The 26,853-nt window shown below is 43.1% G+C and overlaps 1 protein-coding gene across 1 annotated transcript in view; it reads right to left on the bottom strand.

Annotated features, from left to right (window-relative positions):
• Positions 1-26,853, bottom strand: part of plxna2 (plexin A2) — a 153,918-nt gene that overhangs the window by 65,323 nt on the left and 61,742 nt on the right. Inside the window, exons 4-6 of the mRNA XM_054609985.1 lie at positions 16,106-16,206; positions 5,844-5,967; positions 2,344-2,497 (exon numbers count right to left, since the gene is read on the bottom strand). Of these exons, the coding sequence (XP_054465960.1) occupies positions 2,344-2,497; positions 5,844-5,967; positions 16,106-16,206 (379 nt within the window). The remainder of the gene's footprint in view (positions 1-2,343; positions 2,498-5,843; positions 5,968-16,105; positions 16,207-26,853) is intronic.

The raw sequence follows: 26,853 nt of genomic DNA, 5'->3' as shown, positions 1-26,853 counted from the left end.
AGGCTCTGTTTCACACAAGTCTGTGTAGCGTGCAGGCTAGGCTCATGGCTGGCTTCTACCATTTCACATTTGTCTCACAGGATCGGGCAAACAAAGTGGTACAGAGTTCCTGTTCACACAAAACCTCCTCTAGGATTTTATTTTCTCTTTGTGAAGAAAAGTGCCAGCTATTTTCTTTCATGTCAAGCTCCGTCTGCTATCCTCACAGGTTTTTATCCTAACCTCTCCTTTTCGCTCCTTCGCTCTTGTATTAATTTATCCTTTATTTTTCCTTCTTCTCCAGCTTCAATATCTTTTTCTCAATTTCTCTTCTCTTTTCCTCTCCTTTCTTTTCTTCTCTCCTCAGGTCATTGCCACTGCACGATCGATGTTGATGTGCAACAGATAGAAATGCTTGCTTGGGGACAGGAGATGGAGGAGGATGGTGGGGGTGGTCAGGAGGAAGTGGCCTCGGGGGAAAGGATGTGGAGTAAAAAAAAAAAAAAAATTGAGGTTTAAGCCGCTGGGAGAGGCCACAAAAGAGGAGGGAGGAATGGCGGAAAGTGGTCAAAGAGAGGAATGGTAGGATGGATGGAAAGCTAGATGGATGGAGGAAGGGCTTACCAGGGGGATTGGCTGACATTTACCTAGGGGAGAACATTCATATTAGTACCTGATGCACCGGTCCCCATGGGAGCTCTGGGCAAACAGGGCTGTCATTTACTCACAGGGAGGAGGATTACCACACCCCCTAAACACACAGTGATTTCCACTGCACACTGCACATAATACGCACATGATATATTATTCAGGGTGTTTGGTTTTGCCACCCTGCAGCCATCTTTGCTTGCAAACAACAGGTATTTATTGTCAAATACCAGGTGTTAGTATTATAATGATATATATGTTGGCAAATAAATGGACCCCAGAGCCACGATGGTATATTTATGAAAATATGCTGGAGGAGTGCTTGAAAGGTCATGAGACTTTTATGAATAGTATATTAGAGGTGATTAGCATATATTTATGCCTGGACCTAAATGTTGTCTAGGCAATGTTTAGATATGTTCTACTCAACTATGAATAATTCAACTCTAGATTTTGTGAATGGAGCTAAAAATGGCTGATTGGACATATTTTACATGCTAAAATATAATTCCTTGCTGTAGCGAATTAAAAAGATTATTTATTATATGTTTTGTCCTGTGTGTTTATATCAGTTCCCACTTTTCTCCTAAGCGGAGAGCAGATCTGCTCCCTGTGCCTTTGCTATGCTGAGATACTAATCCACCACATCAACTTCCCCGTTGTCCCCTGGCTGATTGAACCTGCTTGTTAGACAATTTCCAATTATCCCAGTCTGAGGGGCAGTAATGTGGTGAGCTGCAGCTCAGCCACAGGCCATGGGATCTCACTCTGACCCCCCCATCAGCTCTAATGTGGCCCTGCCTTGTGTGCAGCACACTTCACGGCCAGGGGACTGATCCTGGATCTGTTGGAGCTTGTTATGTAGACCGGGTCTGCCTAAATTACCAGCGTTGAATCAATAAAGATGTTTCAGGGTGCGGGCAGTTGAACAGTTAGCTCAGTGCAGCGTACGTAGCGGAAAGAGAGGGACATATGGGAGTCCACCAGGGCTGTAGACGTGTTAAGGTTCACATCTAACCGCCATGATCAGACCAGAGTTTGTTTGGAACACATGGTAAATATTTTGCAAACAATTTCTATAATGTCAATATCTAAGATGCAATATAAACTATTTTCAATTTTAAAAGTTTAAGTTACAATCTCCTTATAGCACTGTATAATCATAGTTGAAGGCTCTCATACATATCCATAATGCCTAATAAAAATGACAACAGCACAATATAAAGCATTTTATAATGATTTATAACATAAGGTATAATAATACCTGTGTTGGCTGGTCACTCACTGGCATTTTCATTTTGGCAAGAATAATAATTCCAATAATTCCAATAGTGGCAATACAATACAATACATGACAATATTTTCCATAATGAATTATAAAAAAAATGATGATACATAATGTAATTATAAGTTACTCTAAGTGGTCATTGTTTGTAAAGCAAAAACATTTTTTACAATGTGTTTGATATTCTTGCATCGATCTCAGGATTTTTTCACTTTACTTTAGGCAAACAATTATCCAAACACACATATATATATATAGTAATTATGAAATGCTTTGTATTGTGAATATTTATAAGATTTCAAAACTATAATTGTACAGTGCTGTAGGCAGATTATAACGCATTTTAAGTATCTTTATAATGTATTTCAGACATGGTCATTCACTGGATGGTCGTATGTGTGTGTGTGTGTCTGTTTGTTTGTTGGATCTACCTTGGTCAGTGGGAATGAGGGGGACATCCTTGGCAGCAGGAGACACACACAATATCTGGTTGCCGTTGACCTGTCCCTCCACCTCCGTCAGGTTACCGAAAGAGCAAGTGATGCCCGCAGAAAGGTCTGGACTGTGGCTCACCTTCACCAGCAGCTGCACGCAAGGGGTGGGGCAAATGACAACAATGTTAACATGATGTGACAACGTTTGTTACACATTATTGTTTGAATATGGACCAAAATGGGCAGCATGGTTCACAATATGTCAACTATACCTACAGCCAAATTCAGATATGATAATGAGAGGTGCCTCAACAATGTTATATTAACAAAAAAAACTGGGAAACAATTCCTATGGCACATCCCTACTTGCAGTAACACTTACATCTGTGGTAAAGATTAGATACAATAGGCTAGGGTGAGTGTGAAAAAAACCAAGTGGTTTGAATGCAGAAGTGTAATAAGCTCCAGATAGAATGAAAAGAAGAACACAAGCTGCTGCCAAACTGTCGCTCAACTATGCCAAGAAATGCTTCAGTGTTCTTCAAAATGTTATCAACACCGCAATAAAGAAAATAAGGCTGTATTTAGATCTTAATGATTAATTTGAATGTAGAGGATATCATTTGAGAGGTAGAGGCAGATATTGTGATTCAGTCAGTGGTCAATACTGAAATGCATAAAGGAAAGCGGATTTTCTTTTGTTTCCTTTACCCTAAAGTTTAAAATGACACAAAGATACATGAAACACAAGCAACCCATCCAAGAAAAAAATAAATAAATAAGATTTACACTTGCAAACAATTGACATTATATGTGCAATCCCACACACATGCAGATGCACATAGAGGCGTTTGAAGCCATCCTCTGGAGAGCAGTGACACAGGGGTTGGAGCATTCAGCTGCTCCGCCTATAAATAAATGTATTCTGCACACAGGGTGTGTGATCTGGCTCTCTAGCCAAGAGAGGCAGCCTGGATAATTATCACCATGGCATTTCACAGCCTTGTTCCATTAGCTGTTATTTTTGGGCCATGCCGTTTGAAGTTTCTCTTTGTTTTATCTGCCTCTCACTAAACACCGCGGGGCTACTGGGACAGGCAAGGCAGCTGAGCAGCTTAACTGTAGGTCTTTCAAGAGATGCTGACTGTCTGACTACACTGCCTCCCTCGTTAGCTAGCTTACTCTGGTACCCATTGACAGGATAGATGATTTTTTTTTTTTTTTTTTTTCTGCCGAGGACCTCTTGTCTTCCCCTGTTTTACTTTCACCGTGTTTGTGTTACTTCGCTCTGAGGTGTGTTAGAGAGATCCTTGATTACAGCAATCACAGCAATCAATGTCTTTTGTTCAATGTAGAATTCCCTGAGGAACCTCTCACATTAATTAGCTCTCATCGTTTTGTCAAGACACACATAAACGGATAAACACTCAAAAAATGTTTTCACACACACACACACACACACACACACACACACACACACACACACACACACACACACACACACACACACACACACACACACACACACACACACACACACACACACACACACACACACACACACACACACACACACACACACACACACACAGGGAGGCAGCAAGGCTGCAACAGAAAGTGAGCTTGTCTCAGAGTGTTAAGCCTCTGCTCTTTTTGTTCTCCTGTCCTCCCTTATGATGATGCTGGTGGGTGTTTTTGTGGCTTGGCAGCAACGACCAGCCTAATTGGTGGCAGAGTTTTAATAAAGGTAATTTGATTGTTGTTTCTATCTCTCCTATTGCCGACATGAAGAGGCTGTGTTGTCATGGAGATGTCTGCCCCTGTGGAATTTGTGAACTGTGCGAATGAATGAGTGTTTTGTGGAGAGTTTGGTGAGATGACCCTGTTGCTGGTACAGCTGACATGGAAACTGGACAACCGGGCCAAGTATACCAAGGGTTACACTCTTAAAGATAAGGTTTCCAAAAGGCTTCTTCCCAAAGGACTGAGGTTCTACCCAGAAGCATTTGCTTCCGTATTTTGAAGGAAGTTTTTTTTAAAGGGTTATTCTTTAAGACAAAGGGTTCCATTAAGAACCCTTTTCATCTAAAGCCTTTGGAAGAAGGAGTTCTTCAAGAAATGTTGAAAGCATGGGTGTTAAAAGTTCTACCCAGCCAACATACCCCGAAAAATGGTGATGGATGTTGGTTGAGCTGCACCACACCAGCCCTTGACCTTTAAGAGTCTCATGAGATACCCTACTAGGTTTCTAGATGAAACCCTTGGAATATATAAAAGAGATCTCAATAGAGAGTGGTTTCTTGTTAGCACCTTTTGAGGATGAAAAGATTCTGGATTGAATCCCAGAGAGGTCTCTGGTTGAAACCATTACACCATAGAAGGGTTATCTGTAGAGTGACTCACAGGGGATTCTGGCTGGAACCTTTCGCAGATGATTCTAGGTATAACCTGTGGTGAAGTGGAGGTTATTTGAGGTTAACCGGGTGTACACATCTCTTTTTCTGGTGGTTTACGGTGTACACAACTATTAGGATGGAAACTAGAGCTTACCCACTGCATCCTCGGTAACCAACCCATCTACCTAGTAGTACACCCACCTCATCAATGACCACTTCACCACTAGGTATAACCCTTAATGTTAAGTATTATTAACACCCTCTTACCAACTGCCATCTTAACCTGCCTGTGCAGACTATCAAACCAGGGTATTGCTGTGCAATTTGAAACGGTCTGGAGAAGTCCACTGTAGCTATGTCTGCTATCATAGAGCTTAATTGCACTTGTTTTGTATGACCAAATCGCAAAAATATTACATTTGAGACCTTGTTATGAGCAGTTTATCTGGTATGATATGTTGAAAACCAAATGCTGCTGAGCACCACCATTATTCTGACAAGTTCAAACCTAAGGAGATGAATCTGAATATAAAATGTGGTCTCTTTTGTGTTTTAGAAAAAACTGACCCTTTAACAGCGCGGGTATTTGAAGACATAATGTGTGTGTGTGTGTGTGTCTACACGTGTACATGTACAGCATTGTGCACGCTGCACAAGTTCACCAGTTCTTGGACCGGCAGAGCCTTTCACTGTTGCTCTATCTGCCTGTTTTGGCTCAGTCCATGTGGAGATACTGCACTGTTCTCAGCTGCACTTGGGCAACTTTAACACCTACACACCCGCCCACACAAACATGTCTTGGCACACATATTGACTGCTTTGTACCAAGTGAGCATATGCACACTGAAACGCCCACATCGAGCTCTTATGAACCTTCTCATCTAATGTTTATGCATCAACTGCAATCAAAAGTAGGAAAACTGCTATGTGGGATCATTTAAAAATGTTCTGCCTCTGTACGTGGGTAGGGGAATATGTAAATGGGAGCTTGTTTATCATTGTAATGCGAGCAAGTAGAGGTTCAGATTGCAGGTGTTTTTAAAAAAAAAAAAATGCATTTTGTGTGTGTACTGTATGAAGGAATGTGCTGCGTGAACTTACAGGTACACTGGGCTCTGACACCGCAATGCTGTCTGGGTACACAGTGGCCTTCACACACTGGTTGAGAGAGGCGGCGAAACGGTAAGGCTCATCTGCACGCTCACACCGGTTCCTCTGAGAGCAGCTGAACAGAAAGGAGAGGGGGGGGCAAGAAACAGTGGGGTTACTGATATTTGTTTTTCAGCAGGAACATCAATAAAAAAATAAAATGAAAGGCCACCAGAACTAGTATAGCCCTGAGAAAAAAAATCTATTAGATTAGATTAGTAACATTTGCAACCCCATGAATGAATACATTACAGGAAATAGCGTGCTGGCAAAGTTAGAACAGGAAATAAAACACTAACAATGAAAAGTAAAGCAATGAAAATACTATGTGACAGTTGCCAGTTTTGTGACAGGGAAGGGGATGGAAAGATGGGGATTCAAAATGTCAAAAATGAAAGCAGTAAACATTGTCTAGAAAAACAAGCATCAAGCTTTATTGTAATAAGAATTTTTATATATAGAAATAAATACTAGCGGTGCTGTGAGGAAGAAATAACCCTGTAAAGCATGATCAATCACCCCTACTGATCCTGGACATTCTATGGACACATTGTAGAAGTGCATTTGCGCCACCTTTTAATCCACCCTCTCACTACACCTTGACTGATCACTATTACTACATGGAGAACTACACTCGATGCTCCCGGCATCTTTTCTATTTTTCATTCTGTCTGTTTACTCATGTAGATTTGTTTGTTTTGTGTTTGATAAAAGGATGTAGATTTGACACGCTCTTGATTTTGGCTGAGTTATGTTGTTTTTAGGAGACTGTTCTTTTACTTGTTTTCCAAAACATATGGCATATTGAAGACATAATAGGAAACAATTTCACTGCAAAAAAGCTCACTGTTGTAAAAATGTGTATTATGACAAAAACAGCAGCTGGCTTCTAGTACATGTGGCTCTAAAAGTTTTATAAAGTAGTAGGCGATCATGGCCTCCAGGAAGCAATGCATTCCCAACAAACCACACAAACAAGTGGTGGCACCAGCTGTGGAGCCTCTGCCTCCAGTGGGTCTTTTAATACACCATACTAACATGAACTACCAAGCCACAGCACAAAGCACGACACAGCCGAGTGATATTCTTCAATCGCTGCACGACTTTGGTGACGCAACTGGTGCAAATTACACGGCGCTCACTCATAAGAGATCTTAATGGCCAGACACTATATCAAGTACCACGCGACACCCCCACAAACCGCCACATCCCTCATTAAAAAAACTCAGCCGCCTCCTCCCTCTTATTAAAAACGGTGTGTTCCCTCCATCCCATTACACCAAAGGCTCTCTATCCTCATCCAACCCAGTCTGGTTAACTGGCTGTCTGGTCACAGCGGCTCTAATTGGACTCCGATGGGTCAGTCGCTGTCCATGGTGCTGATGTGCCACTAGAACACCCTGTCCATTCTCCCACTGTTTGCTTACTCCATTCATGAGTGTGTTCATGTGTGTGTGTGTGTGTGTATCAGGGGCCATATCATGCTTCTTAACCACATACTCTCACACATACTGACTCTAAGCTACATCTTCATCCACAGCCTCTGTCTGTAATTATGTTGTCAGAAGTTCAAGCCATATCCAGCAGACTCACATGAACAGGCACAAGCACACTTAGGTTTACACACACACACACACACACACATACAAACACTCATATGCACAGTCCTCCCTAGGGATTTTAGAGAGCAGGAAAGTGTAGAATAATGTAGTTGTGTGAATCTCCCACTGGGAAATACTTTTTTTTACTTTTTTTTGTAAATCATTACCTGGGTCCCCCTTCAACACTTTTTAAACTCTGATTCTACATTTTAAATGTGACATTTTCATTGTTACTCCTGATATGAATTATTTTGCCGCTTCATTTTACACATTTGACTTCATGCTGTATTTGCCATATCTCTCCCTCACACTCTCTCTCCATGTCTCTCCCTTTTTGTCTCCCTCTTTCACAAGTTAAAATTAGTACACCTTTCTTCGGCAAGGTGTCCGCAATTTGGCGCTTCTTTTACATTCACAATGGCAGCAGAAAATGATACTTAATATGCTTTCAGGTGTGGACTGCGGCACAATGTTTTATGCATGTCTCCAAGCTGCACGGGTACAGATGCAAAAATCCTGGGTGGTCATTAACTGACAAAAAGCCCTGAATTGATTTTCCTCACTGTGATTTAAAAAAAAAAAAAAAAAATCATTTCGGTGGGGTGAAGTAAGATGAGAGCGCGGCGAGGGGGGATGTGGCAGCGGGGGTGGGGTGGGGTTTGCAGGATGGCTGCTGTTGCCATGGTTTCAGGAGATGGCCATTATCTCTGTGTAGTTAGAAACTGACCCCTTGCCTCTCTCATTAGCTGAAGTGCATGCCACTGAGTGTTGACTAGAATCCTACCTTCCTCATATTCCCCATCATGACCCCCTCCCCTGCACACCCCCCTTATCCTCCTGTCTGGCCCTGGCCTGTCACTCAGTAGCTCCGCCGATGCTTTGTGTTCCATCACTCACATTCCTGAGCGGGGGCTCCAATGGATAAATAAAGTGGTAAAAGGTGGTATGCACATTGAATTTCTTTCAAAAGAGAAAGAACACACACAAACATGAATACTTGCATACACAGTTTCATGTATATGCACAGATTGGCAGTACAAATGCACGCCGTTCTTTCAGCCAGTCTCCTGTAATAAGGAGCTATTTGCCCTCCAGCGGCTGCTGGAAGCAGCCTGGGAGTTAAGCCCTGTCCATGGTGCTGAAGTAGCTTCCTGCACTTCCATTATTACTCCTCTCTGGCATGTACAACTCAACTGCTGGGTATAAATGCAGTTGTAAGTGGCAGTCACATTTCATGCAGACATGTAATGCAAAGATAAATAGACATAACAAAAAAACAAAGGAGAGCATATTGTTGTCTCCTCTGCATTTTGTGTGGGCTGCACTGGTGCAAATAAAGCCTCTACTCACGTTTGCACTGTTATCTAAGTCACTAACGTTTATCTAATGTGCAGAGTCATTAGTAGTGTTGTGTGGGGGCAAAATAGCATTTCACAGAGTGGGAGGGTGAGGTTAGCAGAGGCCAAACCTCAGGGTCTGTTCCACCAATGTCTGCTTCTTATTCTGTCGCCCTGGACAGGCAATTACACGGTCCTCTCTGCTGCGTCAAGCTTTGACGGACAACCAGACTTATGAGTACACACACCAATTCACATCCACATGATGACACTCGAACATGCATCCACAAAAAAAACTTACACACATAAACACATAATAACCATAAAATAATGCAATCCCTCACACTAACGCCTTCACACATTTATGCACACCTTTACACACACACACATTCTTCCAACCCTCCTCCCCTTCCATTACCACATCTAAGGACTTCAATGGAAGTATGAAGGCCTGTCTGATTGCAGCTCTCATTGTGAGTGCTGTGTTTAAAAAAGAGAGAACAGAGGGGGAGCCATTTTAAAATCACCTTCCTCCCCCTGCTAAAGCCAGACCACAAACGCCACACAGCAATGAAAAGGACTGCATAGAACAGATGGTTTAGAGGCAGAGAGCGGTGTGCATAGAAGTAGAGTAGGATGCAGGTACAGCGAGGAAGAACTACATGCATATTGAATATTTGATGGTGCTTAACAAAGCTTTACTAGTCTTAAGTGGCAACCCATTATGTAAGAGAATCACTGCCGTGATTTGATTTGGTTGAATGGAACCCTGGTCCACACATCTCAACAGAAACACATGTTAACAGAAACATGTATGAAGCTAGACTGCACCGGGGCTTTGGCTCTCAAACATGAAAAGAGGAATGATTAGATGAGCAGTGATGTATTATGCTGCCCACACACACACACACACACACACACACACACACACACACACACACACACACACACACACACACACACACACACACACACACACACACACACACACACGCACACACGCACACAAGCTTCTACCTTCAGTGTTATCCTCATTCTGAGTGATTCAGAGCATTTGTTTCTAACTGCTGCATCCCTAAAGTGTGAGAACATCCATTTAAACAAATACCACAGGAGGCACTGGGGAAGTGAAGGGGGAATAATAAAAAAAAAGGGGGTTTTCAATTTCAAACCACCACAGAAATGGTAAACTCCAGCAGCTCATGTTGCTGTGTGGGCTCGGGCTTATACATGAGGGCACAGTTTGAAACCCAAAGTCATGTACAGTTCATGTCAGGGGTCAAACCAACAGATGCAACTCATGGTCCGTCTCCTGTGGCGACTGATAATGTCACTGCGGGACAGCGCCCACAGGACACACAGCACAGTATGGCCACGGTCTATTCACTTCATCTTCTCATAGATCTGGGAAAGCTATTGTGCTGTAAACTGAGTCAAAAACACACTCAGAAGCACATGTGCACACACTTATAGGTTTATGCAAATCCAGGCAGTCTCTGTTAAAGTTAGTGGGTCAGGGTAAAGGAAAGGATAAAGAGAGGGAAGATAAAGGGAGAAAAAAAGATTTATGGAGAGACCATTGCTCAGTGCACTGCAGCAGCTATAGCTTTACTTGCGTGGGCTGAGCAGAGAGAAAGAGCAGTGCGGGGATGGAAGCATTTCAAAAAGAAAATGAGTGAGCGAGCAAGGTACAAACACACTGGGGTTTTTGACAATCATTAACTGTATTATATGTAGACTGCACACTTATACACGTACTGGTGCAGTATTTCAAAAAATCATGTATCCAGCGTGTACTAGCTCTATGTGCTAGGAATCTATGGAAATATTGATGGACCTGCATGTCCGTGATCGATATCTCATTAGGCACAATTGGGAAGATGGATGCAGCGTTTCTCCGACTGCTAACAGAGTCTGTAGCTGATGAGTCTGCCATTAGACACATCGTCTGACATCCACAATGGGCTGAAGCAGCCATTTTCATTGCTGTGCTAATTGTTGTTGCCACTGGTAAATTAGAGGAGATTTTATGGCCGGTGTTTGACGTCATTCGCAGCACAATGATGAACACGCCGCATCAAGCTCCTCTCCTGGCGGAACCATCACAGTTTTAGTCTGGGAGGCCGACACTCTCTCCAAATGCTCAAGAGTACTCTTAAACTTAAAAATTATGCTATTTTTCGGGTACATATTTTTATCTCAAGTTACACTTACAACATGTTTACATGCGTTAATGCTCATAATCCTCCTTGTTTTTCTCATCCTAGCTTTCCTGCAGCACCTCTTCTCACCCTCTCTCTGAAACGCTCCATTGTAGCACTTGCTCCTCCCTCCAGAAAGCAAAGTCTGCCCTGATTGGTCAGCTAGCCCACTCTGTTGTGATTGGTCAACGTTTCACATTTCAAAAAACTCTTCCTCCGGAGCTTCAGCTCCGTCTCTCTCTTTTGTTGTTTGAGGGCCAAACTAGCCGGAGAGTTTTACGTCACTTCCGTAACATTATGACCTCATAAAGTTACGGAAGTGAAGGAGAGAATTCAATCGAGCCGTTTCAGGAGCTTCTGAGGGGGAGGGTAACACCTTTTAGGCGTGGACTTCAGGTTTTACGCTCTATGGACCTTTTACATGTACAAAAATAAATATAACACACTAAAGAAGAGGGAAAAAGAGGGAAAGCACATTAGGGATGGCTCAGGCTTGCCTTGGACCAGCCCCTAGTTACACTGCTATAGGCATAGACTGCTGGAGGACCTCCTCTGGTACCATGAGCTCTTCTCTCCCTCTGTATGCATTCATGTCCCATTATTGCATGGTTCAAACCTGGCTCCTCCCCTTTTGTGCTTACTCGTCTCTCAGGTATGGATGGATCGTGTTTAACCCTGTATCATGATTGCGCCTGCTACCATGGCCCTGTTTGACACCCGTCATTATCAGTCAAATTTCTATTATTATTACTGATACTATTACTGCTATTATCACTATTATATCCATGGCTACTATTATTCATATAGTAAAGTATAGCATAGTACTACCCATTATAGGGGAGTTTTTTTTTTATTGCCACTGTCAACCAAGTGCTTGCTCATGGGGGAATGTTGAGTCTCTTTAAATTACAGAGTATGGTCTAGACCTGCTCTATACAAAAAGTGCCTCGAAATAACTTGTTATGATTTGGCGCAATACAAGTTATTTAAATGAAAAATCAACAAACAATTATAGTTATAAAAATAGGGCTTGGGTGTATAGTTTAAAGTTGACACAAACACAGGAGAACAGTTGCATCACTCTACAACATAAACAACTATTTCCTGTCTTAACTTTCTACCTTCTGTCTCTTAAACATTGGGTTCACGTTCCAAAATAAGACCATTCTGTTAAAGAATTGGCCTCAAACCAAGAGTCTTGCAGTTGACAAAGTGTCCCCTTATAATGTTTTCCAAGACCAGGGTGCCAAACAAATCAGTTGGCAGCGTTTAAGCTAGTAACAACGATCTCTGACAAGTGGACAGCTGTGCCATTCAGGCTGCTGCTGTGTGGGTTGTTGCTGAAACAGATCAGAGCAGTTCAGCCACATGCAGATTGACAGCACAGTACAATACAGTATCACAGTGTAGTAGTGATATGTTATTCTGCTCAGAGCAGTCCTCAAATGCTGACTCACTCCCTGCTGGGGCCGACTACACCAATAGCCCAAAGCTGTCATCCACACAACAAACTAGCGCTGGTATCCACAAACTGTACATATTAATTAATTTACTACTTCAGTCAAGAGGTAATTCATATAATACAAATAATATTGAAACTCTGCCTAGACCGGGCACTGGATCACAATGTCAGCCCCTGTACAAAAGTCCAGACTAATCCTGACAAATCTCAACAAAACCTCTCGTCTTCTCCTGGAATGTGGGAGCGAGCTGATAGGATGGGGGGACAACAGAGGGATGTGGGACATTTTGAGATGGAAAAGACTCTTTTGGAAATGATTAGACAGGGATGAGAAGCAGGGTGAGGAAGGGAGGGAGCTACAGAGAGGAAGCATCCCCACAGCTCAATGTTTTTGGATTGTGGTCAGACGGAGTCTGAACTACCCATTCACAGGACTGTGACTGAAGAGCGCTCGAGATGATGAGCTCCCCTTTGAGCTGCAATCAAAATTCTGCTCGGTCTTGTGGGCCGATGAGCGTGCAGCATCAAACACTCTCCCCATCTCTCATTCTTATCCCCTCTCTTTCCCCCCCCTCTCATTCTTCGTGCATTCAGTGGATACCTAGCAGCTGCTGGTAATTAAAGGACTTTAGATGCTCACACCACACTGAATCAGAGGAAGAAGAAAGCGAGGAGAAAGACAGGGAAGACAGAGACGCCACTCCTGACCAGCTCACCTCCTCCTTGGCATTCACTCCTTCTCCTCATCATCGCAAACGAAGCTAATGTCCTCCTATGTTCCTAATTAGCCACCTTAGAATGCTGCACGTCAATGAGCATAGATGCACAGACATAAAGAAAAGGGGGAGGGGGGGGGGCACAATGTTTGGAGGAGAAGAAAAGAGGATGGATATTGTGGATGGCGGCTGTAGAAGGAGGGGCGGGGGGTGATCAAAGCGATGGTTGTTTATGTGTGGCAAGCCAAGCATCTCTGGAGTGTGGAAGAGCTTATTCCAGAGGGAAGAGTGTCTAAATGGGAGAAAACGCAGTAGTGAGCTGTGGTGAGCTGAGTGGAGATGAGTGGCATACCTTAGATTCTAGCTGAGGGAGGTGCATGCAAACAAGGGAGAAGGGGGGAAAGATAATTTTATAAAATTCAACAATGGTTTCAGGGAGAAGGGGCCAGAAGGAAGCGATCACAGCTGTGGATGGCACCATGGCTGGCAAGAAATTACATTTTGTGTGAGTGGGAAGTGGGGAGCTCTTTACCAGAAGGGTGCAGCTGCTTTTCTCCAGCAGAATCCCACAGATGCTTACGACAACTACTATACACTACTTATAATTATAATGCCATTGTGTTGGTATACCACCATTCCCACGGTACTTTACATTAAAGGAAAATAGACATGGAATGAACATTTAAATAAATAAATAAATTCCCAATTTCTCATTGGACACAAATTCACTAATTTTCCATTCAACTCCATCAACCACTGATGACAATAATGAAAACATAAGGTTAAAAAACAATATACTTAACACCTAGATAATCCCTTCTACTCTTGGTTATGTTGTTATGCTAACTAATCCCATATATTACACCCCCTCAGACCCATGGATATTAACTTTACTACGTCATTAGTCGTGTTTCCATTAAAACCCTGAAAGCCTTTTCCTATCAACTGTTTTGCATGCAGTCAGAGACGATAGACAAAATTACATAATTAATATAGCACCTGCAACTCTGATACATCATCAACATTTCATTGCTGCTTCCCGTGCAAGATGGCATGATTAGATGTTTTTTTTTTATGAATGGATTAGTCTTTTCTGATCCATGTGTACCATGAGATGGTTTATGCAGCCGCTATTATAGAGAGAGTGGTAACATGAAACAGAGGAAACGGACTGGAATGGAACCAGTGACATTGGAGTTTCATGCAACCCAAACACTGCAGCTTTATCATAATTGTGGTAGAGGCATGTTATTGTAAGTGGCAGCATGACATGGTTGCTTTGTTTACAGTAGAAGAAGCTCAATCAGGCACTGCAAGGTCAATTGTTTTTTTTAATTTGATATCTGGCAACGTTTATAATGCACAAATTGAAAATGCACATATCACATGAGGCCATCTATTATTCCCTTTAACTTCTTTTTTCTCTCTGCAGCAACTCAGCCAGAGCTGACAGGGGTCCCGCCACGCTCATTGCAGGGTCAGGACAGAGAAAGGGGTATTAGGACCAGAGACAGGTGGCACGAAGGTCCACTGTGTTGAGAGAACAGATGGCTGATCTGACGTGAATTGGGGTGCTGACCTTTTCTCCCCCACGGTACAGTACAGCGGTCCACACAAGTGTTTGTGCATGTTCTCAAAAATCTAACCCATGTGCACGCACGGACGTATGCACATGTTCACACATGAGCCCACAAACAGCATACTCCAGGAAGGCATCTGCACCCTAAACAGCTGTTCCCTCCTCACAGCTGCTTTCACCATAACGGCTTAAAAAAGGAATCACCTTTTAGCACCACACCTCTAGCACTCTGTGGATTTGAATCCCTAATAACTGATATTATTCCATTCCCTACCACACCTACAAAAAAAGCATGTGATTAACAGTCAAGCACAAAGGCTAATGTTGTGGTAAATGATCCCTGTGTGAAGGCACGCAGACTGCAAATAATACAGAGCTTTAGCCAGCCCCTCCCGTACCTCTGCAGGCACATGCTGAATTACCTTGTCACTAGGCAATTATTTGTCCTGTCCCAGCTTTGGAGTGATGTAAATTACTTTAAGTGCACTTTGCAGGGGCCGCCATCACGATAATGATGATTGCGGCGGGGCTCTGACACACACAAATATTCAGCTATACCTTTAGAGAGAGGGGCTGCATTCAGGAGGAGGTGTGAGTGGGGAATTCAACACACATCAGCTAAGAAGAAGCTTGGACTGATGAGAGTGTGTGTATGTGTGATTAAGAAACAAAGGGGGGGAGATGGAGACGGAGCAGAATGTCTTTTGGCTTCTTTAGTATTGAGTTGCATTCATCTTGTGTCCCAATGTATTCTCTCCATCATATCCTCTAACTACAGTCAGTTCCATTTACGGATGAGTATCACAATTAATGACTCATACCCAAAATACTATAAATATACTTTTTTCCCCCTATGTCTTTGTAGAAGTTAGTCTTGTTGCAGTAACGCTTCAGTTCCAGCAGGTGTCACTCATGGCTTCTATGCTTATCCTTACGACAACAGCGGGAGGTAAATATCCCCTAACATGCTCTGGAACATGCTCAACAAATGTGTCCAGTAAACATGTATATATGATATTCCTTTTTGATAATTTGTGTCTTTTCAAATTCCAAGTCATACACCAACTGAGTGCTGTCATTTCCTGTTGATATCAAGTCATGTTACTACAGAACCAGCTCTGCACTGCTGAGGCAAGACTACACAACCATTTCCAGACAGACAGTCTCCTATTTTCAACCTTGATTTGATACAAGATAAACATCAGGAGAATATAAAACATGTCTGCCTTTGTGCGAGGAAATTTGCAGGCCATTTCGGAGAATGTCTTACAAAAAATGTATCTGTAGACTGACCGAATGATGATTGAGAGATACTCACATATTATGCAGGACACACCAGCCGCAGTGTGGGTCCCCGGAGCTCAAACACTCTCCACAGGTCCCGTACTGCTCACAAGACTCAATGGGAACTTGGGTAACCTGAAAGCACATGAAAGGGTCAGGGTCAGAGTGCCGGCAGCGCAACACACATCACAAGATGCACACAAAGAAGCCTTAGGGTATGTGTGTGTGTATGTGCACTAAAGGAATACTCATTCAATCAAACACCAACAGACGATTGAACACGTATTTTCTTGTCGACATATGTTAGACAAAAACAAACATATTCATTCAGTGGCAGCATTTGACGATGATATTTCCATGGTATGATATGTCATATATGATATGTGGTGTTTTATGTTGACTGATTATGCATGGGGATGATGTGTCTCAGATGTCTGGGGCGCCCCTGTGTGTCAATGTGTGAGACGTCAACTGCACAGGCAACTGTTGCCTTTATCTTAAGCCAGAGAAACAGTTGTGAGCAGGTGGGATCAGTTGGCCAGAGAAAGCTGTTGCTCCGCCATCAATAGGCTCTTGTCTTCACCGAGGCATCTGTCCACCTGGGTAGAGCCTGTGCAAACACACCTACACATGGAGGAGTAGTGACAGACGCTTTTCTCAAGTCTGACGTGATTACATGAATTTAAAATAAGAATGAAAGGGCAATAGTTCACCAACTAGTGTGAGGTTCATTTTTATAAGAAAGTATAAACAACGTATTATCAACACTAGGTGTAACTTTCCCCCCCCAAGTTTGTGTAAAGATCCACTTCATTAAACATATAGATGATCGCAGCATATTTGTAAAACTGAAGAGTAAATAGTTATGTTGTTCTGCAAGTTCTTTTTTCATATATAAATGAATAGAGATTCCAATGCAAAACATGTTGAAAGTGTCAACAGCAAAGTATTTGAATAAGCACTTTCAGCACAAAGCAAACACACACACACACCACACCCACGGATCCATGCTAATCCGCACAGGGCTGTTGGACTACAATCATTTGAATGAAGAACAAACACCCGTGTGCTTATGTGCTTATGCGATTGACATTAAATTTACACAAATACAGGGTTGATATTTTACATTATGTGAAGAAAACTGAGTAGAGAAGCACTCAGAATCCAGTCACACATCTCAGCCAGCCAACTACTGAGTGTGTGTCAGCTGAGTTGTTGTGTGATCCACAGAATGGGCCTGATTTCAGCTGCTACATAACATCCACTCATCCGTCTGTCAGTTATGTATAATGAGTGTGTTTGTGTGTGTGTGTGTGTGTGTGTGTGTGTGTGTGTGTGTGTGTGTGTGTGTGTGTGTGTGTGTGTGTGTGTGTGTGTGTGAGAATCTAGCTGTGTGTCTGTCCGTCTGCCAGACAAGGTTCTGCTCAGCCACATGGCACTCAGTCTGTCTGGGTAGAGGTCTGTGCGATCTGGAGGTCAGTGTGTGTGTGTGTGTGTGTGTGTGTGTGTGTGTGTGTGTGTGTGTGTGTGTGTGTGTGTGTGTGTGTGTGTGTGTCTTAAAGTGTCCCTGTGGGGCTGCCCTAGTCATACCTGCATCTCACTGTGTCAGCAGGAATGAACGCACACAGTGCACACTGCCACACAAACAATAACACTGCACAGCATAATGACCAGACGCAAGAGAAGAGTTAGACTCTGATACAGATTAATTTTTTAGTCCTGTCTGTTTTTCAAATTCCTGGCAATCGCCTAGTTGGATACTGACAGCACACTCTGACAGTGTGTGCCCTGCTCAGCTTCAAACCTCAATGCTCCTGTGCAAAATGTGGGGGCGTGAATGAAGGGTGCAAATAAACCATTTTAAGTGTTTCTTGAACCCCATGCAAATCGCCCACAACTGGCTGATATTAATTGCTATTAGCACCATGGGCTGGAATTAACTGTCAGCTACGGAGATAGATAACAGCTGGGTGTCCCTCAGAGGTTTTTCTTTATTAAAACGTATCAAATTAAAAGAAACAGCTGACAGCAAAATGTGTAACATGCGCCTATTATTGCATGGCCTATGAAAAGCTGTCGTTGGCAAAGTTGTCAGTTGCTGTGAAAACCTTGAGCAACAGAGTGCTGCAGGAATGAGTTTTAAAACTGGATATGAGTTATTATTTTTGCACTTTTGGTTCCCTCCTCACAAAGTCAAGGTTTTATTTGAATGGATTTTTGGTTAAGCTTAAAATATTTGATCATTTTGTTCCACAATGTAAAATACGTCAGTAAATACCCCTTTCTTGAGTTTTAAAGCCTTTAAGCAGGTGGTTAAATGAGACAACTAAGCACAATCACGCCTTTATCTTAATGGTGGTGACCATACTGTAGTTTATTTATATCCTAGCTTTTTAAACCTATCAATGCATTTATGCTTTAACAATCATAAAAGTAGTGTTCATTTGTGAAGAACATTTTTTTTGCTGAACAAAACATGTAAGTATAGTAAACGTTGGTTTGCCTCAGATGCTTATTTTCTTTAATAACCCAAAATCCAATATCAAAATCACATTGGCTTTTCGTCGAGGGAACCAGTGCCACGCTAATTTCAGGGTCGGCCTACAGAAACACGTCAACTCTGCAGCACCCTACATGTGCTCCAGCCTACATATTCTTTTCTTTGTTTTGTCTTTGCTCCTCAAAAGCTCAATAACTCTCCACCTGTCTGCCTGCTGGTCCTAAACCCTGCGGCAACAAAAAAGACGGGCCCGGGGGACAAAGAAAGCCATTGACACGGTGGGACGTCAACAGTCCCTGCACTGTGTGGCAGCTACGCCATGGACACTCCTGTTAGATTAACCCCCTGTCACCTCAACAAACTCTATTTGTGTGTGTGTGTGTGTGTGTGTGTGTGTGTGTGTGTGTGTGTGTGTGTGAGTGTGTGTCTCGTCTAGCTTCAGGACAAACAGGTGGCATGCTGTAATGAGCTGCAGACGGGGTCACATCAGCAGCAGAAGCTGCAACTGATGACAAACAAGCCCACCAGGAACGCGGCCGGGGAAACAGTCTGTGTGTATATCTCACAAAGTGAAGCCCTCTTAACCCACCCAAAAAAAAAAAAAAAAAAAAAAAAAGATTTCAAATCCTTCCCAAAACGTGAGAGAGGCTGACGAAACTTTGTAGTATGACTTTCACAGACGCCATGAAAGGGTTACAGTGTGGAGACAGCTGTCAGCAGGGGGAAAGTCAGGGAGTAGTTGGGGGGAGCTAGGGGGTGTCCCTTACGGAGAGGTGTCTAAAGACAGACAGACAGACAGAAAGACAGACACAGCCTGCAGTCAGCTGACACAGACTGAAAACACACAAAAAGGTAGGAGGGTAATATAAGAGGAGGAGAGCGAGGTAAACAAACACATGTGAACTGAAAAAGCACAGAATAAGAGATTAAGTGTGTACATCGCTGTGCTGTATGTACTGTGTGTGTGTGTGTGTGTGTGTGTGTGTGTGTGTGTGTGTGTGTGTGTGTGTGTGTGTGTGTGTGTGTGTGAGAGAGTGCATTGATGTTTAGAACAGCATGGGCCAGTAGTGGAGGTGAGGGTTGGAGGGAGGGGTTGTGGGGGATCACAGCAGCTGTTGCCCAGCACACGCTACAGTCACTCAACACAGCAGGGCTGCACAATGAAGCCCCTTCTCCCACTGTGTGTGCATGTGTGTGCGTGTCTGTGTGTTTGTAGGCACACATGCACAGCGCCATAACGGATGTGCAGATTGTTGTTCCTGTGTCTTCAACGTAGACAAAGAGGCACAGCGCACAATCTGATATTGCCTCCCACTTTCTCTGCCGCCTGAACACATGCATGCATCCACAGCTGACCTGAGTTAGAGAGCATTGTCGGGGAGAAGTACTGTGCGCTGGTAAATCAATGCTAATAAAATTCCTGCTTAAGATGGCCTTGGCGGGGGGTTATTCAACCAGAGAGGCTACAGTGGTGTCGCATACTGGAGCAGCCTGGGGGACTGACTGACAGCCGCGGGTTAAAACAACAGCTTCCTCTGCCCCCTCCAGCTTTCAAAGGCCAATGCTGAATAGGCCTCAGCTTCCATTATCATTGCCAAGCGTCCACTAAACCAGCGGTGTTTTATCTGTTACTGGAACCAATAGGGATATTGGGCTCTAGTATTAAAAGCCCTGCCCTTATGCAGGATTTGAATGCTTAGTGTTGAGGTGATTTTTGTTTAATTAAAGTCCTGGTGAAAAAATCCACTTCCCCAGTTTTAACCCAGTGTCCCTGTGTTAATTGTTCATTCATCTCTTGTTAAATGCCAAATATATATATCAATCAAATCCCTTTTTTTTTTTGTTTCTCCTGTAAAACCGTTTCAAATGTTTTATGATTCATCCTGCTCTCGGGGGTGTTATTAAAACAAATCATCATCAAATCAGATGACATGTTGTTCAACATGGTTATGTAAAATTGCAGTTCACCATTGGCTCTCAGTAGCTAACAGAGCAGCATGTAGAAATGGGAGTTGGTGTTGAGATATAAGTGGGTAAAAACGCTGGTACTACTGCAGTACAGCGGGCCGTTCATCTGCATGTACTGCCCTCGCTGCAGTGACACAAAGCCGGTTAAAAATTGGCAAAATGCCCTTTTCTCTCTCCCTCCTCCTCCTCATAATGAAAAAACAGGTGAGGGAGGTATGTGTGCCAACAGTCCTCTTTAGCTTCGTATCGCGCTTAACTCTAGGCCGGCCAATTTTTAAGCGATCCAATCAGATGTGAAGGATTTGTTTTAAATCTCTCTTGTGACTGAACACCACTCAAATATTCAGTTTCATTGGGTAATATTACAGTCACAGTACGGAAGAAGCTAAAGACACTCTAACTTCCATTTCACTGGGACTTTAAAAAGGCTTTTAAATCCAACCTCTTGAAAGCCATTTGGGACTGCCGGCATGAGAAATGTCATTGTGTAACTTTTATAAATAATGGATGTAGCCCTATTCTTGTGGCAGTTATGGTTCAAGAACAACTTTAACGACAACAAAGATCTGGGAGGTGATAGTGTTGTCACAGAGAGCAATGGCTGGGTATTGCATAATAAACATGCTACTGCCTCAGTAGCAAATAAAGAAAAAAAACAAGACGAATGATGAGATTCTAACTACTAATAATGTCCAATGCTATTTTTGCATTCTAAATTTCAGCTCCTCTGCCCGGCTTCCCTGACACCCAGCCATGCTAACTGCATCTCTCTGATGGAGGGGGGCACAGGGTCAGGACAGGAAAAGAAGACTGAGTAATACATAAAAAGACTGAGGGGAAAAAAAGAGAGGGATAAAAGAGGGACAGAGCAGAGTGGAAGCGGCCCATTGTTTTGTGTTCTGATGGTCTCTGCGGTGCCAGATGTGCCTTGCCATGCTGAGCGAGGAAGAAAGCAGCAGAAAGAGAAAAATCCCACCATCACCACTAATTCAGAGGAAGCTATTTTGCAAGTGGTTGCCAAGGCAACAGGTCTGGCTCTGACCTCGGGAACACCCCCACATCCACCACCACTCCCTCCAACCTTCGGCGGTGCATGGTAAACAGCTGGCACCTCTGGGACTTCCTGCCACCTACACCTCTTTTTAAACATGTATAGACTCACACACACACACACACACACACACACACACACACACACACACACACACACACACACACACACACACACACACACACACACACACACACACACACACACACACACACACACACACACACACACACACACACACACACACACACACGGCTCCCCCCCTACACCCTATCCATTTTTAATAAGAGTTAGCCAGGCTACCGCGTCACTGGAATGAGGCACATCGATCATGAACACAATACCCATTCCAGCAGAGAGAGAGGGGGGAAAGCATGGGAGGGGTGTGTGTGTGTGTGTGTGTGTGTGTGTGTGTGTGTGTGTGTGTGTGTGTGTGTGTGTGTGTGTGTGTGTGTGTTTGTGTTGTTTGAGCGGGCTTAATGACAAAGGCACAAAAGCAGAGCAAATACTTGCTGCTGAACGAATGAAAAGCGATGAAATCTACATGTCCCTGAGTCTGGTAGTCCCACAGTGACCCGGCTGCCAGAGTTTCCTGTGTCCAGACTAACTCCACAAGGCCGACCAGTCGTTAATCTGCTCTGGTAATCCCACTGAGGCTCTTCCTAAGGACAGCAGCCACATCTTCCCTCCTCTCTGGTCTTCTTTTCCTCAATGCACAAAATCCTCCCACTATATCCTCCCACTATACTCCTTAAGACCCAAACAAATCCGCTCTGTAGTTATGTGGCAGAGCCATCTCATCCAGCTTGTTGACATCCACCCACGGGGAATAGCATTCTCATACAGAGACAAAACCTCAACTGTGCGTTGAAAGCAAAGGCTATCTTACCCCTCTGAGTTTGTTCTACTTGTACAAAGTACTTTTCTGGGTGTTTTCTTTTTTTGCTGTCTTAGACTCAGACTTTGAGGTCAGTGAGTGGTTCAACCCAGTCATCAATATTCATCCTGAGCCTGGCTGGCTCTGAGCAGAGAGGTGAGGGGTTGTGTTTAAGTGTTGTGGCTGGTCAAAGGATAACCGGGCCTCGAGACTCACACCAATTACACCCGGCTTGATTAGGGACCGAGCGGGGTTATGCGTGTGGTTGTTGTGGGTGCGTGGTTGCTGATCCCTTGGAGGCCTTGAGTGGACTGTGCAAAGACACAACAACAGCTGGTTGCTTTGATGACGGCTTAAAACCCACATACCAAGAGCAAATGTGTAAAAGTAATTAATTACAACCACATGTGCACATAATGGCTGCACATAAACATCCTCCTCATCACATTCATAAAAAAAACCCCCAAAAAACTATGAACTTTATTCCCTGGAGAGGTGCTGTTGAAATCTATCGCTGTGTTCCGGCTTGAAGGCATATTGCTTTCAGAATACTTGTCTTTGTTATTGTTCTTGTTACAGATGTCAGATGCCTCCCTGACGAGTTTTGTGCAGAAATACACAATATTGATTTTCCTCCACTGTATAACTTTTATTAAAGAACTGTCTACAGCACTAATGTAGGATAGGTTCTGGATAAATGGGAGTTAGGAGAATTCAATGGGATATACACTACTATTGTGTGTTTTCTGAAGGTCATAGCCTGTTTTACTGGGTGGTTTTTCAGAATAACTGATTTTAAAGTACAGGAGATAGCAGTCAGAGTAGATATTTATTCATTGATTGTAAAGAGGCTAAACCTTGGAGGGGAAGAAAAAAAGCAGAGGCAAAATGAAATGATACAGCTCGCCTCATCTACAAACATCCATCTCGCTTACTTCAAAAATGATTTGGTGTGAAAATGGGAGCTTTTAACCTTTATTGTCACAGCCAGCTCTCTCAGCCCATCTTTTCCCTTAGTTCTCTCTGTCTATTCACCCACACAAAGAGAAGACACACAGAGAGGCACACACATGCACACATACATTTTATTTATTGGATTTGGCCTGAGCTCCCTAGATTTGGGTCAATTGAAAACAGAAACAGCACCACACAGACTGGGTTTAAAGTCAGAATGAAAGAAGGGGGGGGATGGGGCAGCTACACTAACTCTCTCTGTATTGATACCAGACTGTGGTGGATATCTAACTATCACAGTCTAATCAAGCAGAACTGTTGTTTCCAAATCCCCATGCCAAAGGGAATTGGTAGCCTAACAACACCGCCCCCCACCCCCGTGTACCCCCTCAGACCCGGTCAGGCCTGGTCCCTGGCAGCTCATCAGATTTAACAGACTGGTAGGAGACAAACTGCCAGGCAGGAAAATAAGGCAAAGAACAGGTCAGGCGTGTGCCGTCTGACCGCAGTTTGAACTCTGAAGCTGACCATTATGGCCATTATGTGTCGACGCTAACTGCATCACAGATAATACAGTTTAATATTTACATCATGACATTTCTTCTGATGAGCAGTCACTGTTGTGGTGTCCGCGTTGGAATTCAGGTGGCTAAGACGTTAGCGATCTCTGTAGGTGTCGCTCATGTGTTTGTTTGTTTTTGTTGCTCTGGCTAAAATCCAAGCTTTTATATTTCAGATAAAATGGCAATATCCTTCTACAACACATATGCCACTACTCTTTTCCTTAATTTCCAGCTGATTTACTACTGTGTGACAAAGACTAGCTAAATCAAATGCATATAAAATAATGTCTGATTGAAATATTCTGGATGTATGTTTGTGTTGCCCCACACCTCCATTGTTACATCCATCCCACACATCTGTTTAGGAATAGTCAAATATTCATCTTTTTACACGTTAATATACTGATCAGTTGAAGGCTATAACACAAAAAATGTTTGACCCTCTCTCAGCTTTAAGTAGTGTCCAAGTGCCCATCCCCCCCCCCAAAAAAAAAAACATTACAGATGTGCAGAAACACAGATACAAGTCTCTTCTTCTCATGTACATGCATTTGGACACACTTGGCATTGCATTTCAGCTTGTGTCCCCTAGACTGATGGCCAACTGTATGGTCTAAAGACAAAGTGGCACAATGGGCAATAAGGAAGATGGAGGAGGGAGACGGAGGGTGTCTGACTTCTAATCTCAGTTTGTGTGTGTTTGTGTGTGTAGCTATTACAGACTAGAGGGAGGAGTCACAGGGGGGATGTGAGGCAGCAGAGGGAGCAGGAGCATAGAAATAATGGAGTGAGGGAATCGACCAGTGAGGAGGATGAAAAATCCAACCAGTCGATACAGCTAGGAGTGTATCAATTATGTATGGCTTCAATCTTTTTTAGGGGCGAAGGAGAGCAGAGGAGTAGGTTAGCCTGAAAAGTGGGAGTGTTTGTGTGTGAATTGATTGTGTGTGCATGTGCTTGTATGTATATATATATATATATATATATATATATATATATAAATAAACATATATTGCAGACCACTGAAGATCTCTAAGTCAACAGCTTTGACTGCTCCCAACACTGTTCAATAACATAAAAAAGCTGAGGTGTGGTGAAACATCTGAATTTCAGCTATGTGTCTATTTCTTTGTCATTTCTCACTCCTAATAACCAGCATTATCAGAATGCATGTGCCAACTATTAACCTTAGTGTCGAAAAACACTTACATGAAATGTGTTTTTGCATAATTTAACAGCTTCACATAATAGAATAATATCAAGCACAGCTAATGATACCTTTACAGACTCTACTCCGTTCCTCTCCACCCTCTTTCCAAAGATGTTAAGATGGACACTGGGGACGGGATGTGAAAGTCCATGCATCTTTCTCTGGCCTTTTCTCATCTTTCTTTTCCTCCCCCCTCATGAACCCACTATTCTGTGCTCCCGTGTTTGCTCTCCTTTGCAGGATTTCAGTCAAGAGACTAAGGGGAGAAAATGACATCCATGCTGCCTGACCACTTTGAGCTCTCAGCCCCCTTCTACCCTGCTTGCTCACTGGCAGTTGGTTTAAAGACCCACACTGACATTTAAGAGATGGAAACAGGGAGCTGTGAAAGTGTTTGTAGATGTGTATGTGTGTGCACTCATATGCAAAGACAGCTATAAAAAAATGGACACACTGATATACAGTGATGACACAGTCTGGTTTAGTATGCTTGAATTAGACTAAACCTTTTTTTTTATATATTAACTCAACTTGACTGAGGCTACTTGTCTTAACACTGCAAATGCCTATTTATTGGTACGTTCATTCCGTTGTGTAGATGTTTAAAGCCTAATGTTTGAAGTGGTGTTCATTTATGAAGATTACGTGACTGAAAAAAACAAGTATAATAAACCTGTGTTTACCACAGAGATTATTTTCTGCAATAATCCAAAATCCAATGGAAAATCCCATTAAGGGAAGCAGCGAGATGCTAACTTCCGGGGGTTGGCCTAAACAAATACGTCATCCCTGCAGCACTCTATACACAGCTTTAGTATAGGATCTAAAAAAAGTAGCCACTTCAAGGCCTAATATGACTCATTGCCATAAGTAGTGAGTTAGAAAATCTTTAATCACACTTGTAAAAGACTGAAGTAGTCACGGAATAGAGTTCAAGTGTGCTTAACCTTAAATAAATGCATTCATAGCAAACTTCACATAAGTGAATACTTAAATGAGTGATACTTAAAGTCTACATTAACAACCTGTTACTTTTAGTTACTCCTACACTTAATGCCTCCCGTAGCTGTCACTCCATATCTGAAGTCCACTCCATACTTATAGTATCCAAATTCACAATGTCTGTCTATACACCCGTCTCACTCATTATTATTTTTACTTATGTCACAGCTTTTCTGTGTGCATTCAATTTCAGCCTTTTTAGACTGATTTTTTTGGCTGTCAATCTACCTGTCTGAACCCATTTCTCTCCCCACCTGTCTATGTGACATTCTTGTTGTCTGTCACTTCACTGTACCTCTTTCTCTCTCTGTGTATCTCTGGCCTGTCTGTCTTATAGTCCAACATGTCTGTGTGTCTCTCAGTGGGATCCCAGACTGTCAATGCAGCCCATAATGAGGTGTATGCTTCAGTCAGCATGTGAGGAGTTAATAAGGAAGCAGCAGAGGCCATCACACATCAACAGGCATGAGCGTGTGTGAGTGTGTGTGTGTGTGTGTGTGTGTGTGTGTGTGTGTGTGTGTGTGTGTGTGTGTGTGTGTGTGTGTTTTGTGTGGGGGAGGGTGTGAAGGCTAGGGAGCCTCCCTGGCACACTTACGGATGTCTGTCGACCAATGGGGGTATTGATTTAGAGGGGTTAGGCAGAAAGAAATGAATTCT

The sequence above is a fragment of the Anoplopoma fimbria genome, chromosome 12 (assembly GCF_027596085.1).
Source record: "Anoplopoma fimbria isolate UVic2021 breed Golden Eagle Sablefish chromosome 12, Afim_UVic_2022, whole genome shotgun sequence".
Taxonomy (NCBI): domain Eukaryota; kingdom Metazoa; phylum Chordata; class Actinopteri; order Perciformes; family Anoplopomatidae; genus Anoplopoma; species Anoplopoma fimbria.
The sequence above is the reverse complement of the archived record's forward strand: the minus strand, read 5'-3'. Positions and strand labels throughout refer to the sequence as shown.